Here is a 17,490-nt window from a genome sequence, read left to right as displayed (position 1 = left end):
TCCCAACACACACACCCTCCATTCCTGCCACAAGGGGCCCATTAAGTCGCACCACGGGTACAGACTTCACTGGGTCTTGCTGCCCCTCTTGGCTCAGCTCTCAACACGCCCCCCCCAAAGGGAAAGGCAGCACCCCACCCTGGTGAAGGCGTCTGTGCGTGCCTGTCCTGAAACCCAGGGAAAGGATCTGTGGGGGACAGAGGGGCAGTGGAACTTTGTGGGAGAAGAGATAGCAAGAAGGGACAGAGAGAAGAGGGGGTAGAAGGGAGAGAGAGAAAGGAGGAGAAGGGGAAGTGGAGGAGAAAGAGCAGGAAGCTGATTGTGTTGAGCCATCACAGTGGGAGAGAGGCTTTTCTCGCTGGGGCAGTAGGGAGTGGTGGCTAAGGAGGACGATTTGGGGGGTCAGCTGGAAATCAGCTCTGCCACGACTAGCTGTGTGACTTGGGGCAAGACCTGTCCCTCTCTGAACCATGGCTCTCAGGTATTGCTTTGAGGTTTCGATGAGTGCTTGACTTCGGGCCTGGCTCGCTGGGAGAGCTTGGTGAGTGACAGCTGTTGTACTCTCTCGAGATTACTCCGCTCCCTCTGTACCCCACGCCCCTGTCGCACACTCACCCACTCCCCGGAGTGTGGGGACTCGTCATGGCTCCAATCACAGCATCCGTGGCCAGAGTGGCTTTTAGAGGCTCGGACTCAAACCATTGATCCAGCACCTGGGACAGCAAAATGGCAGGGAGAAGGGCAGAAGGGCCTCGGTGGGGAGAGTCCCCACTGTGGGGTCCAGCCTGAGGCTGGGGAGCCCCTCACCTTTGTAATTGGAGCTGTGAGGACCTGGTAATATTGGGGCAGCTGGGCTCCCAGCACGCGACCTAAAAGAGAAGACCCGTAAAACATAAATCGAGACAGGCAAGAAGAAGTCATTCTAATCTGTGCTATCGCTGTTCCTGTCCCTTTATCTGTAAAACGGGAGTAATATTTCATATCCCCAAGAGCTACTGTAAGGATTAAATGATGTATGTAAAGTGTTTGCAAGTTCATAGGTATTGAATACATTTTAGTGGTTGGAATTATTTTTGGAAAAAGGTTCACTTGTACCTTATTCCCTTACCTTGAACTCTGTAAGGCCCATCTCCTGGGGGGTGGCCAGCTTGGCCGGTCCACTGCTCGGAAGCTGATTCTCACCGCCTCGGAGACTCACCGGGCAGTGCGGCCCTGAGGGCATGGGCTGTGATCTCTAGCTCTCCTGGCCCCATGCCTGGCTTAGCGTCTGGCACACAGCACTTGCTCAATCAACTGGATCGCGTGAAGCCCCTTGGACTGGTCCTCTGAGAGGCAAGGTCTACTTTTGGCATTTGTGATACATTCTACTGGCTCCGATCCTTCACCGCTCCCCGTGTCTGCACACTTTTTCCATGTGACTAGGTGGTGCCTCCCCACTGTAGCTGGGGTGACCTGCCCTGCTCCTCGATTCTGGGCTCACCCACGTGATTTGCTTCGGCCGATGGGATGTTCACAGATGGGGTGCAAACAGACGCTTGAAACTGGCCCGCCCACTGGCGCTTGCCCTCCACGCTTCTGCCTTTGACGTAAGAAGGCCATGCGTGGACCAGCCTGCTGCTTCCAGGACGAGGGTGGGAAGCACCTGGAGCACAGGTAGGCTGGCTGATGTGCCCCAGCCGGGAACCCACGTGCGAGACCGGACCAGACCGGACTGCGGGACTGATGTTCATTTATGTATGCCCCTGAGTTTTGTAGTTGTTAGGCAGCCATTTTGTAGCCATAGCGACCTCATTCAGCACTTTTCCAGAACACAGAAGCTAACCCGGACTTCGTATCCAGGAGGAATGGTAGAAAATAGCAGCACGCTTGGTGAAACGTGCCTTCTCGTACCCGTGGCAGACGTCACTAATTCATCACAGAATGTTTTCTTGCTGAGCCCAAATCTAGCGTCCTTCTGTATGGGGGCCTCTCTTCAAATTCTCTCCACCTCTCTCTCCTATTGTAGCCGCGACTGTGGTGACGAGCTCCACGCGGGCTTCAGTCAGCCTCACGTGGTAAAAGCCAACAGCATCTCACCTCAGATCCGTAGGATGCGCCCTTCATTTCCTCCCCGGGCTGTCGCTGGCACCACGACAGGACACCCACGGGAACCCACGTGGCACCCATGGGTGCACAGCCCCGAGGTTAATGCCCCAGGTGGGAGTTAAACCCATGGGGCCATTTTTTCTTTTTAAGATTTTATTTATTTATTCGACAGAGATAGAGACAGCCAGCGAGAGAGGGAACACAAGCAGGGGGAGTGGGAGAGGAAGAAGCAGGCTCATAGCGGAGGAGCCTGATGTGGGGCTCGATCCCATAACACCGGGATCACGCCCTGAGCCGGAGGCAGACGCTTAACCGCTGTGCCACCCAGGAGCCCCCCATGGGGCCATTTTTGACCAGCGGGGGACAGAACCCGATGGATAAATGTCTCCCCTTTCTTTCTCTTGGCAATGGTCCTGACGTGCACTTCATGAGGCTACCTTGGTGGTCCTCCCAGGATCCAGCACCTGTCACCCACGGTGGGGGCCAGCACAGTAGCACACCCTGGGACTGACTGTCCCTCTTGCCAATTTCGCTCCCCCTTTCCTTGGGGTCACCCTTCACGACGAACTACATGCACGTAAGCCTTTGTCTCAGGGTCTATTTCTAGGGCAGCAGGCCGACGTCTGCTCACCGGAGTGCTCCGGGCAGCCCCTATTCACTGGCGACAGTTGGCAGGCTTATGAAGGTTCACGCTCATGTCCAATCGTCAAGAAAATGGGCTCCGCTCCCTGAAGGTCACTCATCATGCCTGATGCCTGCATTTTGGACTTACCTGCCTGCAGCACGGGCTTGAGTGTGGAGAGCGCCTGGAGCCTTTGCAGCAGGGAACCTCTCTGGAAGGCCGCCAAGTCCACGGGGGCTGCATCCAGCAGAGGGTCTATGGCTAATGCCAACCGATTCATGAACGCCTCATATTTGGGAAAAGCCTAGAACAGAGAGCTCTGAGTCAAGGCCCCAGTGCTTAGCATCCCACGAGGTCATTGCCCCCACGCTCTGCCCTCCATCCCACCGCCCTCCCCTGCCACGGCCTGTGGCTCCTAGCCGAGCCTCCGTGGCTCCTCAGGCCTCACACCCAGCCTTGGCTCAGCTCGGCATGGTAAATCACTCCCAGTTCCAGGCCTGTGAGCTGATGTCAGCACTAGGGGAGGCCAGAGAGATCCTGAGCTGATGAGCCACGAGGGTGGTGGCAGGGATAAAGGGTTATGCTGGCCGAGACCAGCTGTCAGCCACAGAAAAGTGCAAGTATCCTAGCATGTGGTCTCTGTGATAAACCAGAAAACCACTTCAAAGTTTCTTCTCTCTGTCCTGTCTTTCCATCTATTACTGGTCAAAGTAAGACCTCTTCCCCTGTATTCCAGCATGATACTGTTCTTTCCTGGTCTGCAAATCTCCTACGTCCTCTTGACATATGCAGAAACAGAAGTCTACATCCCTTCACCCCACAAGCCCCAATAACAAAATCCTTTTGTTTTGTTTTCTTTTTTTTTCTTTTCTTTTCTTTTCCTCTTTTCTTCTTTCTTTCTCTCTCTCCCTTCCTCTCTCCCTTCCTCCCTCTTCCTTCCTTCCTCCCTTCCTCCCTCCCTTCCTTCCTTCCTTCCTTCCTTCCTTCCTTCCTTCCTTCCTTCCTTCCTTCCTTCCTTCTTTCCAGAATCTATTTCAACAGTGTGGTTAGGACACCCACCCTTCCTTCACTGTGTGGGTGACAAGAGCAGGATGGATGCCTGGGCCATCGGGGGCCCTATCTTGATCCTCAGCCTCCAGCTTTCAATTTTTCATTCATCTATACTCATGAATATATCCATAGAATTTTAATAAAGTTGCATAAAGGAAAGTTCTGCATTGAAGAATGTTTGAAAAGTCTTGATAAAAATGACCTCAAACAGCCTTCTCTACAGTAGGCCCTCAATGTGACAATGTGAGAAGACAAAAACCAGAAATGCGTTTCCTTACTTTTCACAATGGGATGTGGCCCCTGCTTCCTCCTCCCGTGGTCACTGGCATGCCAGGCCACAGCCACCGTCCTCTAGGGCCAGCGACGTGGCCTCGTCCTGAATCCTCTCTAGTGCACCTGCGATGGTCAGGGTTTGGAGGGGGGAGCCTCTGGCCCCCAACCCGCTGCACAGAGAAGCAGCGCTTCAGGAAAGCAGCTCCCCAGGGGATTCTGAGTGCCAGCCAGGTGTAGAAGCCGCTGGCTGAGGAGAGATGCTGTGTGTCCGTGCTTCTCTTGGTTTTACCCAACACTAGATCAGAAAAGCAACACCCGTGGATTGTAGCAACCCAGGTCTTCTTGTGGAAATGTCCTCAATGAGACAGGAGTTCTTGCTATGCCTTCGGCTTGTATCTAGGCTTGGTACAAAAATGTGTCCGTTCGAAGAGTCTACAGCTGCAAAACCAGTCATACCAGGCCCGTAACACTATTCGGGGGCTCATTTACATGAAGCTACGCATTCCTTATAATGCAGTCCCAAGACAAGACGTGCTTTCTGCATCAGACGTATGTCTTCCCCCACCAGACCCGCATGCTATCGTGGACAGTCTCTTGCCTTGGGCTGCCAGGGGATCGATGCCAAGTCAAATGAATATTTATTACAACTCTCTTGTCCTAAATACCTGATCCAGTTCATTCCACCCTTAGTTGTCTCCGATCCTCTCTTCACCCTTCTCTTTGGCTCTCACGGCTTTAACATTGACAGCCACCTGGAGCTCTTTCCAAACGCAGGACAGATGGAAAACACATACAGTATAAGTGCACACCAGTGGAGTCCCTTGCGAAATTCAGCGGGCAGAGACCAGCTGAACAGTGGCCTCACACTGGACACACACAGGTTTGAGGTCTCAGTGTCCACTGTGTTTTTGGTTTTTTTTTAAGATTTTATTTATTTCTTTCAGAGAGAGAGCAAGAGAGAAAGCACAAACGGGGGGAGGGGCAGAGGGAGAGAGACAAGCAGACTCCCCACTGGGGAGGGAGCCCACCATGGGGCTTGATCCCAGGACCCTGGGATCATGGCCTGAGCAGAAGGCAGATGCTTAACCCACTGAGCCACCCAGGTGCCCCAAGTATCCCCTGGTCTTAATCAGTGCTCTCCATCCCCCTCTCTGCGAATGCCCGAGATCAAAGGCCACCACAGACTGGCGCCCTCCCAGGGCAGGTGGGATGGTCTGTCCAAGCCCCCATGGCCTTCGGACAACATGCTCTAGGATGACTCCAACCAGGCCCGGCTCCTTTCAAGAGCCACCTACAGGCCGGTGAGGGAGCAGGAGATCCCTTGCTGGTCCCTTTCCCTACCTGGGCGTCTTTCCGCGAGAACTGGGCAATCTGCTTCTGGTTTTCCGCCATGTCTGTGCCCAGGAGAAGGGACCTGGGCACCTTGCTCCCCATGCCCTCTTCCAGCATTGGGGTGAAGGAGTAGGGGTTTCGAAGATGAAGCTTCAGACCGTGTTTCTGCAGAACACATAGAGCATAGCAACATTTTAAGGGGTCTGTGTCCTCTGCCCTTGACCCTTCTCTGATCGTGTTTGCAGCCGCGTAGGTGCCTGCATACAGTTCCCCGAGGCAGGTGGTGCTGCTGCTTCTTTTATAATGAAGTCTATCCAAAGCGCTCTTGCCTAGGCATCGTTTGGCAGGCCACAGCCCACCACGCCACGCCACAGCACACTACAGGCCACCACGCCACACCATGCACACCACACTACACCACACTACACACTACGCCACGCCACACCACACCATACCACACCATCTGCACCACGCCACGCCACGCCACGCCACGCCACCCTGTGCCAGGGGCTGTATCGGGCTTTACAGTGATCACCTCACAACAACTGTAAGTATATCGTCCTCACTGCACAATACAACCACAGAGGCTCAGAGTGGGGGAGTAAGTTGTCCAAGGTCACCTTGGGAGGTGGATCTAGGTTTCAAAACCACGTCTCTGTGACTCCAAAGCACTGGCTCTCAGCATAGTCTCTAACTGCCCCCACTTCAGAAATAAATAATTAAAACGTAGAAAGACACAATGAAATAATGGTTATGTGAAAATCCATACTTATGAAGTAGATAAATTATTCACATCAAAAAATTTTATTTACTTTGCAGACTCATTTACCCAGGGTCCCTTTAAATGGAAGTTCCCTCGATGTGTTTAAAATATGATTTGATTTACAAATATTTGACTGGCAAACAGAACTTTCCAAGAGCACAGCTACTTCTTCGATGGACGTACAGAGAAAACAAGAGGGGCCTGTGCTCTCCCCACAAATAAGACTTACTCTTCCCACTAGAGACGTCATTTTTCTGAAACCACTCTACGGGGGTATGATTTCGACATACCAAAAGCTGTACGTATTTAATGTATTTAACCTGATGAATCTGGCATCTAGAGACTTCCTTCCCAGCTCCCTCTGCTCTGCGACTGCTCCGCTCACGTATCACCTGACAGCAAGGCCTCCCTTAGCACCCCAGCTCTTTCTGCCCCCTCAGCCTGCTTTCTTTGTCTCTGAAACACTCACTGTCACCTGGCTCATTGCATACTTAGTTTCCCCGTCTGCCCCAGGTGGAGTGCAGGTTCTGCGGGCTCAGGGGCACAGTCCCTTCGCTCAGTGCTGCACCCCCAGCACCTAGATGTACCGCAATTAATATGTACTCTGTTGACTGAATACGTGAATGCCATGTTGCAGACAGAGGACATGTCCAGAGACAGAAACAAAATTTATGAGAAGTTCTGGAAAACACAAAGAAACCACAAAAGGCCTCTCCAACAACTACAGCTGGTTTCCCCAAGCCGGAGACACTCCCGGTGGCGGGATCGCCATGGGGGAGCTTGCTGTGGAGGTGAATCCAAACGTTGGTGGGGGTTTGGGCCGGGAGAGCTCCAGGGTCCTTTCTCACACCAAGATGGGGAAATGTCTTCGGTCCAAGCTGGAGGAAGTTCCGGCTTGGTTTCTCTCAGGTTAGTAAACTCCTTCTCACCCAGGAAGTACCCTTAGTTTTTCCTCTTCCTTCTCCCTCATCCTGTCCGTCACCAAGTCTCACCGGCCCAGTCTCTCCAGAAGTTGTGCACTTCTCTCCGTCTCCACTGCCCCTCAGCCCAAGCTGACATCTTGTGAACCAGTGCAGCCGCTGCCTCGCCCGTCTCCATGAGACCACAGATCTTCTACCACATTCCACACCACCCAACAGGTGCACTGACAGACCTGAAAGCTGGAGAGCCCTGCCTTAGGTCTCCGGGAGTAAAGCAGGAGCACCGTGATTGGGTTGAGACCCAGAGGATTATTAGTGAGGAACGGGAGGGTGGACAAGGGGTTGCCACTTGAATGAGGTCAAGGCTGGCCCAGCGAGAGCTGGACAAGGTGGCTGTTTGCTGACGTGGGAGGGAAGACCCCACCAGGGCAGAACTCTGCCCTCTCAGCCTGGAGTCCGCTACTCAACATGGGGCCACTTTGAAAGCCAACCTGTCATCTAGTGGACAGAACCAGGAGGTGATCCGATCTGATGCTCTCATTGACAGCTGTGGAAACTAAGACCCTCAAGACAGGCCCCATGGAGGCCCCGTGTGGGTGGGGGAAACCACCCTCTGGCTCAAGGATGGCAAGAGGGGCAGTGGCAGCAAAGCCAAGACTCGCACTTCAGGTGAGAGCTTGGTCTAACTGGGGACAGGCCCCAAGTGACCAGGCCTGGTAGGCAGCATCCAGGCACGGGTCCCCGGGGAGGCCTTCCTGGAGCCTCAGTTTCTCAGCTGCCACATGGAGTAATAACGCTGGCTGACGGTTATGAGCTGCTGACCGTGCCCCAGACAAACGCATTAGCCACGGCCGTAGCCTTACGCGCAGATGAGGAACACGGGCACCATGAGGCAGCTAATAAAACCGTCAAGCAGGGCTTCAAAACTGGCCCGTGAGGTCCCAGTGTCCATAAGCTCACCCCGTCCTCTGGCCAGGCCAGGCTGCGTGGGGAGCTCCTGTCTGTGACCTCGTCCACGGCAAACTGCGATGTGCTGGAACGCGTGGGGCTGAGCAGGACTGCCAGCACCCTGTAGCCCGAGAGCAGGGAGCAGGGGGCAGGTGGGCCTGGGTCAAGGTCTCCGTCGTTCCCTAGCGTGTGAACTTCACCTCCCAGAACCTTGGTTCCCTCGTCATACGACAGGGCACTAACATTCTTGCCTCACAGGTGGAGACCGATAGATAGCGCGTTAGAGCTTGTAGCCCAAGCTGTGACACCGGTAAAATAACTGTTCTCTTCTGTTGTCTGGAAATAGAACATTCCCAGAGTTTAGCTGCCCTCCTCTAGATGCCGTCCAGCTCGTCAGTGTCCTGTTGAAGAAGGTGCTCCATACTCCAGTGGGGTTAGTTCTGTGTATCACGAAACAGGACTGTTTTCTCCCTTGATCTGAGCACCACCCAAGGTCAGAGGTCAAAGCATATACTCAATTCGGTGGGGGTTTCCTAGTTAAAGGAACCCTATGACAGAAACCATTTTCAAAGGAGTAAATTATTTTTTTTTAAAGATTTTCTTTTATTTGAGAGAAAGAGTGAGCGAGAGAGAGAGAGAGCACATGAGCAGGGGCAGAGGGAGAGAGAGAAGCAGACTCCCTGCTGAGCAGGGAGCCCGATGGGGGCCTCAATCCCAGGACCCTGGGATCATGACCTGAGCCAAAGACAGACACTTAGCAGAATGAGCCACCCAGGTGTCCCTCGAATGAGTAACTTATTTTTATAAAGAGAATACTCACATGAAAATTTCTATTCTGTGATCCTGAGTTTTCATAAGTTAGATTTTTCAAAAGGAGGGTCTACCCACAGCCCCCGCCCCCAGCCTCGTCTGCCACTATGTATAATTGGTGCATTTGCAAGCTGTCTTCAGCGATAGTCTGGCACGGACTGAAGACCAGAGACCCTTTCCCAGGCCTTGGCTAGACTTCATCCAGCCCTGCCTGCCGGTGGCTTGCTCATGCACTCTCTCTCTCTCAATAGGCCACAGTGGTTGAATGTCTTACTAACTTCAAACTTTCAATTTAGAGCAAAGTTGGTGCGAAAATGCTCACAGCTTCTCATACGGATGACACACAGGACCCTTTTTTCTGAGTGGAGGTGACAAAGGCACTAAGCAGGGAGAAGCTAAGTGGGCTCCAGGAATATGGTCACCAAGCTTCCCAAAGAGGCAGCGGAGGTGACAGGAATGTGAAAGGCAAGGGCAGAGTTGGGCCAGGCTATGGACCAAGGTTAAGCTGACTAAAAGTTAACCAGGGGCACTGAGCGTTCTCGGGACTCCCTCAGAGCAGCCCAGGAGTCAGAGGAGGTGAAAGTCCCTGGGGGCCGACTTCCTGCTCAAGTTGCCCACAGTGGTAAAACGATCTAAAGTTTAATGAGGGCAGAAATCAGGCTTTTGTCAGAAGCCCCAGGGTTCAGGCAGGTCCCCGGCGAGGGCCAGGTGAGATGCCAGGAAGCGATGGGGCCGGGCAGAGCTGGAACCGCAGCCCTGTGCAAGACAGCAGCCAGGCCTGCGTCGGGAACATGGGCCTCATGTTCACAAGGCTTGTTTTCAAAAGACGTCCAATTTTTATGTGAAATTTCCCATTTTTAAGACACTGGGTAGGCCAGACAAAACCCATCCGTGGGAATGCACTGAGGAGAGCGTGTGGGATAGACAAACCCTTGTATGGAAGGGAGACCCCAGGTGCAGGGAACCACATGGGCACAAAATAGGCAGTCTTCACCCCGGGTCGGGAAGCTGGAACTGCCCCCTCCCCCACCTTTGGGCCACGGGTGGGCCCTACCTTCAGCTCCAGGTCGGTGTAAATCTGTGGCCTCAGCAGGCTGAGGAGGTAGGACGCTCGGGAAAACTTAAACCCTGAAACAGAATCCAGTGAAGACAGTCACCAGCAGTCACCAGTGGTCGCCCTCTGCCACCCCCATATCACCTCTCAGGGCTCACCTGGGATGATCTCCTCTGTGACAGCTGCACCCCCTATCACAGGGCGTCTCTCGAAGACTGCTGTGTTCACCCCCAGTCTCTGCAGGTACGCCGCCTGGGGGGGCACACGGGGCCCTCCTTTCATCCCGGGGGCCAACCGGCCAGCTCAGGGGCCTCGCCTACAGGGCCAAACTGCTGTCCCTTGGCTCATGCTGTTCCTGCCTCTGGGAATGCCAATCCCTTGCTTCCTCCATATATTCCCACTTGCCCAGATGTAAGACACGACATGACTGCTCCCGCTCTTCTACGTCCCAGCAGTGACCTTCCCTCCTGCATGGCCTGGGTGGCTCTGTGAAGTCAATACTGCATCGTGCCCAGCCCTGCCTGGGGTGCCCAGCTCCTCCAGGTGGGGGTGAGCCTCATGCCTCCTCCCAAGCACCGAGAGGCAGGGAGGCCTGGGTGGCTCAGTCAGTTAAGCATCTGCTTTTGGTTCAGGTCATGATCCCAGGGTCCTGGGATCGAGCCCGCATCGGGCTCATTGCTCAGTGGGGGGCCTGCTTCTCCTTCTCCCTCTGCCTGTAGCTCCCCCTGCTTGTGCTCATTCTCTCTCTTTCTGTCAAATAAATAAAATCTTTTAAAAAGTAAATTAATAAAAGTTCACTTGCCAGACAGTTTAATCCGCCCCACAACCCGAGAGGTGGGCACTATGATTCTCCCCGGTTCACAGAGGAGCAAACGGAGGCCCAAGGAGGTTAACAGCTTGCCTCAGGCTCACAGAGTTCCTGGGTAGAGGTATTGGGAACTGAACCGGATGGTCTGGACCGAGGATCTATACTCCTGACCCATCCGGTGAGGAAGAAAACAGAGCAGCCTTGGCACCGGGATCGGCCTGACCCTCAGAGATAGGCTGTGTTGCTCTCCCATTAGCCACGAACAGCCTCACAGAATGATCCCCTCAGACAAGGGTGGTCTGAGACCACTGAAAATGGGACAGAGCAAGACCACTTCCCAATTTTGTCTGACTACAAACAAGGGCTCTGAGTCACCCACGAAATACCCTCCACCTCCCCTCTCGGCCAGAAGTGGCTGTTACTTCCTTACCGGTCACCCTCTCCTTCTACTGGCCCTCCTCCCCAATAGAGGAGATTTATCGAGATGCCCCGTCACAGGGGGTGTTCCCGCTTCCTGACGGTATCCAATTTGGAATAAGCCCTACTTCCCTAGACTGTCTCCCCAGTCATCCAAACAGAGCTCAAATCCTAGAACAGATTCTTCCAACCCCCTCCTTCCTGAGCTGCCTCACGGTCCCCCTGCTCCCTGGCCCCCACAGCCGGTCACCCTGACTCCGCAAACTGCAGGGCTGTGCCCGGGGTGGGGCGCCTGGGTCTTGGGCCAAAGGGCGCGGACTCCAGCCTCCCTTGGGCTGAGTCCCCATCTGGGAGGCTTTGTGTGGCAGGTCCTCGACGCCTGTCATCTGTTCGCTTCACAGCAACTCTGTGAGTGGGTGTTTTTATGCTCATCTTACATGGCTCAGAGAGCCTGACTGACTTGCCTTGACCTTCACGGATAAAAGTGGCAGAGCTGGGGGACGAACCTGTGTTTATATTAGCATAAAATCGATGGTTTAAATTACTGATCAGTTGAGTTACATAATGCGCCCTGTGAAATGTTCAAGTAAAACTAATATGTCAGGGAAAGTATTTAGATTGAACACCAGTCTCGTAGCCCTCCCTCCCCGACGTTGCCGAGCCCCCTGTATTGATATCCTAGAGCTGCCCTTGCTTCAGGGAGATGTTCCATGTTTGTCTAGTGAACACCCTCTAGCACAGCCGATGGCCTCGGAGGGGTACCGGGACCAGAGTTTGAGGGGCACAGCCTTAGGGTATCCCCAGCCTGGAGGAGCCAGTGGTGTTGGAAGCAGGGCCCTGTCTCCTCTGCTGGACTGGCTTCCTCGCTGTCTCTGGGGTACTTGGGGCTGTGTAGCTGCTGGGCACTTCAGCCTAGACCCAGCTGGGAGCACGGGGGCCAACCGTAATCCGCAGTCAGAGGGCCCCACGCGGCCCCAGCTTCCCAGGCTCTAACAAGGTTTCCCAGCTATGCCGGTTACATACCTTCCCACCTCGTCCTCATCTTGCTTCTGAAAGCCCCCTGACTTTCCCAAAGTCATGGGAGAAATGCATGGACGTTAAGGAAAGGAGAGGAGAGGGAGCCCCTGCTATCCTCCGTAACTACTGTGGATACGCCTTTGACAGCCGCTGGTCAGTGCCACGGAGAGGACACTAGCTGGCCTCCCCTTCTCGCTTGGGCCTGCCCCTGCCGGCTTCCTCCCATTCTGGCTAACAGCCCTGTGTGCAGGGGCCAGTGAAGCAGGGCAGAGGGGGGAAGGTACTCACAGCCACCAGCCCGTTGTGTCCTGCAATGAGACAAGGGGGAGGAGGAAAGCAGCAGTGGTCAGTGGGCAGACACACTCCTTGGGGAATATGGTCACCCATCTCTGTCCCCACGCTCGAGAAGATCCCAGGGAGGTAGCAGAAAGTTGGGGGTGGGACCCCCCACCTGTACCTGGATGTTGTAACAGCATCTGGCTTGATGTCATAAATCACCTGGTCTGTGGGGAGTCAGAAAACCCTGCTTCCTGCCCTAGCTTGAGAAAAATCCTGTCACCCTGGCCTGGCCAGTGGCTCCGTGCTGGAGTGAGGGACGAGGAGAAATCCACAGTCATCAGACAAAAGCTGTCTCATGAAGCCATGCATTGCTGGGCTTCCACGGCTTGGAGATGAGCAGGTGAAGGGTGGAGAGCGCGTCACAGTTTACTCGGCAGGAACGGAAGGGAAGAATGGCTGCCATGCTGGCATTGGGCCTCCTCGCTGGCATGGAATCACGGGCCAGGAGCATGCCGGGCATGTGGACGGCTGCCGTCAGATGTGGCTTCTTCTGCCCAAGTGTGGCCCACTTTACTGCCCCAGAAGGCTTTAGCCACATGGCTTTGTCTTTGTCAATCACCGATGTTCCCCAAATTAGAACAGTTCAAAATGAAGTAATGAAACACATACCGCTTCAACATGTGCTCAAGACTGCCGGCTGATGGGGCGAATTTATGTATCTTACATATATGTTTCTTTTCAAAAATCTTAGGAGGGCTGCCCCTGGGTTGGGAGCCCTAAACTTGAGTTGGGATCCCAGGTTCCACGCCAGGCCCACTGCCGGCGAGTGCCTCTCCTGCTCTGCGAAGATGGAAGCTTCAGGATCGTCTGAGAACTCGCATGCACGATGAGTTATAACCCCTCCCCAGAGTCCGCTCAGCAGGGTGGAGGCAGCGACCCGGATGGATTTCTCACCAGCCCCCAGGGTCGTTCTGACGCAGGTGGCCAAGCACGGCCAGGGGCAGGGAGGGTGTCCTCTTGCCTCACTCTCAGGATAAAGTGTAGCTGCTTATGGAGAAGCCCCAGTTGGGCGGAGAGCAGGCCCGGCTTGTTTTCAGGTAGTGGGGACAAGTCTTGTCTGGAACACTTGGCATGTGTTTCTCCTTGGTGACAGAAGGTCACTGTGAGTCTTCAAAGATGTCAGCAGAAGACTATGTTCTCGGAGCACCAACCCGAACCCAGTGTTCGCTCAAATAAAACGTTCAGCCATTCATTCGACAGACATCCATAAACAGGAGGTGGCGATGGCCCACATGCTGGATTTCTTCACGGCTGAGCTTTGTTTTACATTTTCCATACAGAGACACCCAGAAGTTTAGAGGTCACTGAGCCAACTTCTCTTCCATTAAAGGAACCTCTGAAACAGAGTTTTTCAACCCTCTTTGACCACGAGCCATAGGCAGAAGTGAGTGTTACCCTGGGAGCTGGCAGGCACCCACGTATAAGTGTATCCATGGAAACGAAAGTTTCATGAGCTAGTACTAACTCGCCATGTGATAAGCATGGGATGCTCTATTTGATTATATTTCACTTAAAAAGACTGGTTAATATACTATTTTTATACACTTCTGCGAAGTTTCTTAAGGTTTAAAAGCTTTGCTGGTTGGGTTGCAGCCTGCAGTCTGGAAAGGCCTGCTCTCAAATATATACATTAAATTAAAGGCCGACTGTCCTAGGCTCAACCTGGCTCCTGCTATTTACAGGACGTGGCCCTCAGAGAGTCGTTCTGACGGGCCACAGGCTTCGGGCTTCTTGCAGTGTTGGAGGGAGAATAGCCAGTAATACATGTAAAGACCTGACCCTCAGCAGACCCACGATAAACGGTAGCTATTTGTCTCTTAGATCGTGCTGATCATAAATCTTGGAAAATAAAGGCTTCCAGGCAACTGGGTCCAGTTCAATCAACACACATCAGCCCACAAATGGATAAACAGACCTCGAGTGACAAAGGTCAGGATTCCAACAGCCTGCGACCCTCGGCCCTCCACCAGTCCCTCCCCAGGCCTGCCTCAGCCCTCCTGGAGCTTCTGGTGACCTCTCCTTCCCCCTGCGGGGGTCTGAAGCTGCAGGCTCTGATCATCTCCAGCCTGACTCCAGGGATCCTCAGCCAGCCAGGCACATGGGGCTCTCGAGAGAAGCCACTCTGAACATGGGTTCTCGAGAGTGGCCTGCAGCTGCTGCATCGAACCCGCTCCAAATTCTGGCTAGATGTGCTGACTTCCCCTGAATCCTAATCACTAGGGATAGGGCCCAGGAACTGCATTTTAACAAGCTTCTTGGGTCATTCTTAGGCATCTTTAGTCAAGGGACTAATCAGGGTTCATCTTCAAGGTGGCCCCCAGATACTGGTGTGACTTCAGGGAGCAGAGCTAACCGTTCTCTCAGAAGATGCCACTCTGTTCCACACTTGATCCCCACACACCCTTAATTAAACCGGGCCTCCCTGAATGGTTAGCAATTGAAGAAACAATGTCAGGGAACAACTCACACCTGAGGCTCACACACGTGTGGGCAAGTCCCTCAGGCCTCTGATGACCTGGAGTCAACCCTCCGTGCCAGGAGACAGCAGGGATGTGCTGTCACCAAGGGCAGAAAAGCGGGGGGCCGGGAGGGGGTGGTTACATGACACCTTCCCAATCAGTGAGGTCTGGAGCTGGCTTGCCCCGGCCAGGATGTTTGTGAAGGTTGTCAAATGCCACCATTATTAAAATTTAGATTATTATAAACTTACAGTGAAATAAATTATATTAAAAACAAAGGTAATAAATACTCAAAACTTGTCACTTCCTCATCGTTCTTCCACAGTTTACAATTACCTATGCTCTTGCGGGTCTTTACCTCTGAGCAGCCGTCAGTGGCCGTGCCTCTCTCCCAAATGCACGTGCAGCCCTCATGATGGCAGCTTGCACAAGGCCGCGGTGGGGGCACTGGCACCACGGAAGTCAGCCAACAGTACACTTGGCGGTAGTTGATGTAGTTGGTACTCTGTTGATGGTTCAACGTGAGAAAGGGATGGAGAAAACACAAACGATGCAGACGAAACCCGCCCGTGCCCTGGGTCTGCAGGTGTTCCGTGGAGAGCAGCACAAACCCTGAGAGAATCTTCTCCCAGCTTGGGAGACAGGTCAGCTGATGGAGCAAAGTCTCTCCTATCGCTGGTGAGTGAAGTTCAGACATGACTGTTGCTTCCCGTCTGTTGTACTCTTTAAAACTCAGTGCAAATGGCAAACCATGTTCCCTTCTGGCCTGCTTGGTCGAGAGTAACCACAGGTTTGCTGCTAAGTTTAGCAAAAATCACAGAAATGTGGTGAGAGCCAACTGGCCACCTGGAATTCAGAATATCGTGTACCTTGTGTGCCGTACTTTTATTTCGGTATTTATCATAAGCTTCCGTATACATGTTCGCACACATTCTTCCCTGGAGGGGTGACTGGAACATTCACTGGCTGCGACTGCTCTGGGAGCACACAAGAATGAGGGGCTGGCAGAACAGGGTGCAGCTTTAAAACGGTGATGAGCATCTCCTTTCGATCCTGCCATTGTCTGTCTGTCTAACCCCAGAGGGAGAGAATGCCAGAAGCTGAAGTTTGGGGTCCTGGGAGCGTGAATGGAAGGCTCTGAGCAAAGACAACCTGGTCCAGGCCCTGCGGCCTCCCAAAAATCCCGTGGTGGAATCGGACACCCCACAGCCTGGGGGTCAGCAAAGTGCGGCCGGACCCTCTCTGCCCCACGTACGCAGCACAACGGGGCCTGTCACCCTCGGGAGACATGCACTAGGATCTCTGAGACTCACTTCTATTTTTTCCTAACTCCGCTTTAAGGAACCTCCCGGTTTCCTTGGGGGGAATGGGTGGTCTTAGTGGTGAGTTGGTGGCAACCAGAACTCAAACTCGGGGCACTCGGGGGTGGCTGGATTTCGCGGGTCTCTTATGGCAAGGCTTTCTTTCCAGCCCTTGTGTGCCATCTGCTTTCCAAGAATGTGGCGGCAACTAGCTAATTTTGCAGAAGATAATGGAAACTTCTGAGCTCACCTATTCCTCCCTGGTCATTCTAGAAGGGAAGGCCCAAACCTAGAGGGGGCAAGAATCTGCCCCAGACCACAGAGCTGGTTGATGGCAGAGCCAGCCTCACAGCCTTGGTGCCCACTCACAGGGCTTTTCACCACCATCCCTGCTCTGGCCCAGACCCGGGCCAGCCTGTGCCCAGAGCAGAGGGAGGTGGGTGTTTGGGAATGCCCCTCCACCCCCCAGCCCCTGGGGCTCTGAGCAGGGCTGCCCTCCCCGCCCCTCAGCTCTGGCACAGCCCGTTTACCTGCTCCTATCACCACGGCATCGTACTCAGGCTTTAGGCGTCCCCTGGCCTCCCAGTGAGCTCGTCTCCAAGCGGGGTGGGGAGAGGAACCCAAGGCCCTGTGGAGACCTAGGCCACTTGCAGCCATTTCTGCCCAGCACTAGGCCAGGAATTTGCTTACTATCAGCTTTTGTCCCGCCCAGGCGAGGGGGAGGGGCAGGGAGCAAAGAGGAAGGAGGAGGAGCTGCAGTCCAGCTGCTGTACTTGGCTTTGGGCCATGAGGACATGGGCTTGCGGAGTCCACATAGCGCAGAGTCCAGGAGGCCGCCTGTTCACCAGGCAGAAGTCGGGTTCCAGGGCACAGAGGACAGCCACTGTGCTGGTCACTCTAGGACTCCCACATGCAAGGTGCTGTGCTCACGGAGGCCCCAGAACTCCCATCTCAGGGACGGGGAGGTCATGCAGCCAGTGAATGCGACGGTGGGGCGCCCTCCCCAGCACCGTCCCCTGCTCCTCATCAAGGAGTTTACTGCCGGGATGCGCTGGGGAGCGGATCCTGGCGAGATGCTGCTTGGACTCTGCTCTAGCTCCCCATCCTTCCGCCTGCAGGGTGGAGAGCAGCTCTACACCCCACAGGGTCACCATGACCAGCGCCTCAGTTTTCAGGGCAGGGGGGCGGGGCCTATCTGTCGCTGCGGCCCCTGGAGAGTTGCACGCGCTCTCCCAGACCCCGAAGCACCTTGCACTCAAGAGCCTGCCGCGGGCTGCCAGGGCTGGGGAGCT

General features: G+C 54.2%; 1 protein-coding gene across 5 annotated transcripts in view; it reads right to left on the bottom strand.

The window, feature by feature from the left end:
• Window positions 1-16,897, bottom strand: part of PYROXD2 (pyridine nucleotide-disulphide oxidoreductase domain 2) — a 30,916-nt gene extending 14,019 nt beyond the window's left edge. For 2 of the 5 annotated variants that reach the window (XM_045784645.2, XM_045784639.2), the window contains exons 1-8: window positions 16,729-16,893; window positions 12,388-12,407; window positions 10,016-10,109; window positions 9,858-9,931; window positions 5,372-5,527; window positions 2,858-3,011; window positions 808-869; window positions 616-713 (exon numbers count right to left, since the gene is read on the bottom strand). In XM_045784645.2, the coding sequence (XP_045640601.2) occupies window positions 616-713; window positions 808-869; window positions 2,858-3,011; window positions 5,372-5,527; window positions 9,858-9,931; window positions 10,016-10,109; window positions 12,388-12,407; window positions 16,729-16,855 (785 nt within the window). In that variant the 5' untranslated portion in view covers window positions 16,856-16,893. Of the gene's footprint in view, window positions 1-615; window positions 714-807; window positions 870-2,857; window positions 3,012-5,371; window positions 5,528-9,857; window positions 9,932-10,015; window positions 10,110-12,387; window positions 12,408-16,728 lie in introns of all 5 variants that reach the window. The other 3 variants (XM_045784631.2, XM_087862820.1, XM_087862821.1) reach the window with 3 other exon arrangements.
• Between the last annotated feature and the right edge of the window lie 593 nt (window positions 16,898-17,490).

The sequence above is a fragment of the Ursus americanus genome, chromosome 6 (assembly GCF_024610735.1).
Source record: "Ursus americanus isolate L20-20 chromosome 6, mUrsAme1.1.p, whole genome shotgun sequence".
NCBI lineage: Eukaryota > Metazoa > Chordata > Mammalia > Carnivora > Ursidae > Ursus > Ursus americanus.
The sequence above is the reverse complement of the archived record's forward strand: the minus strand, read 5'-3'. Positions and strand labels throughout refer to the sequence as shown.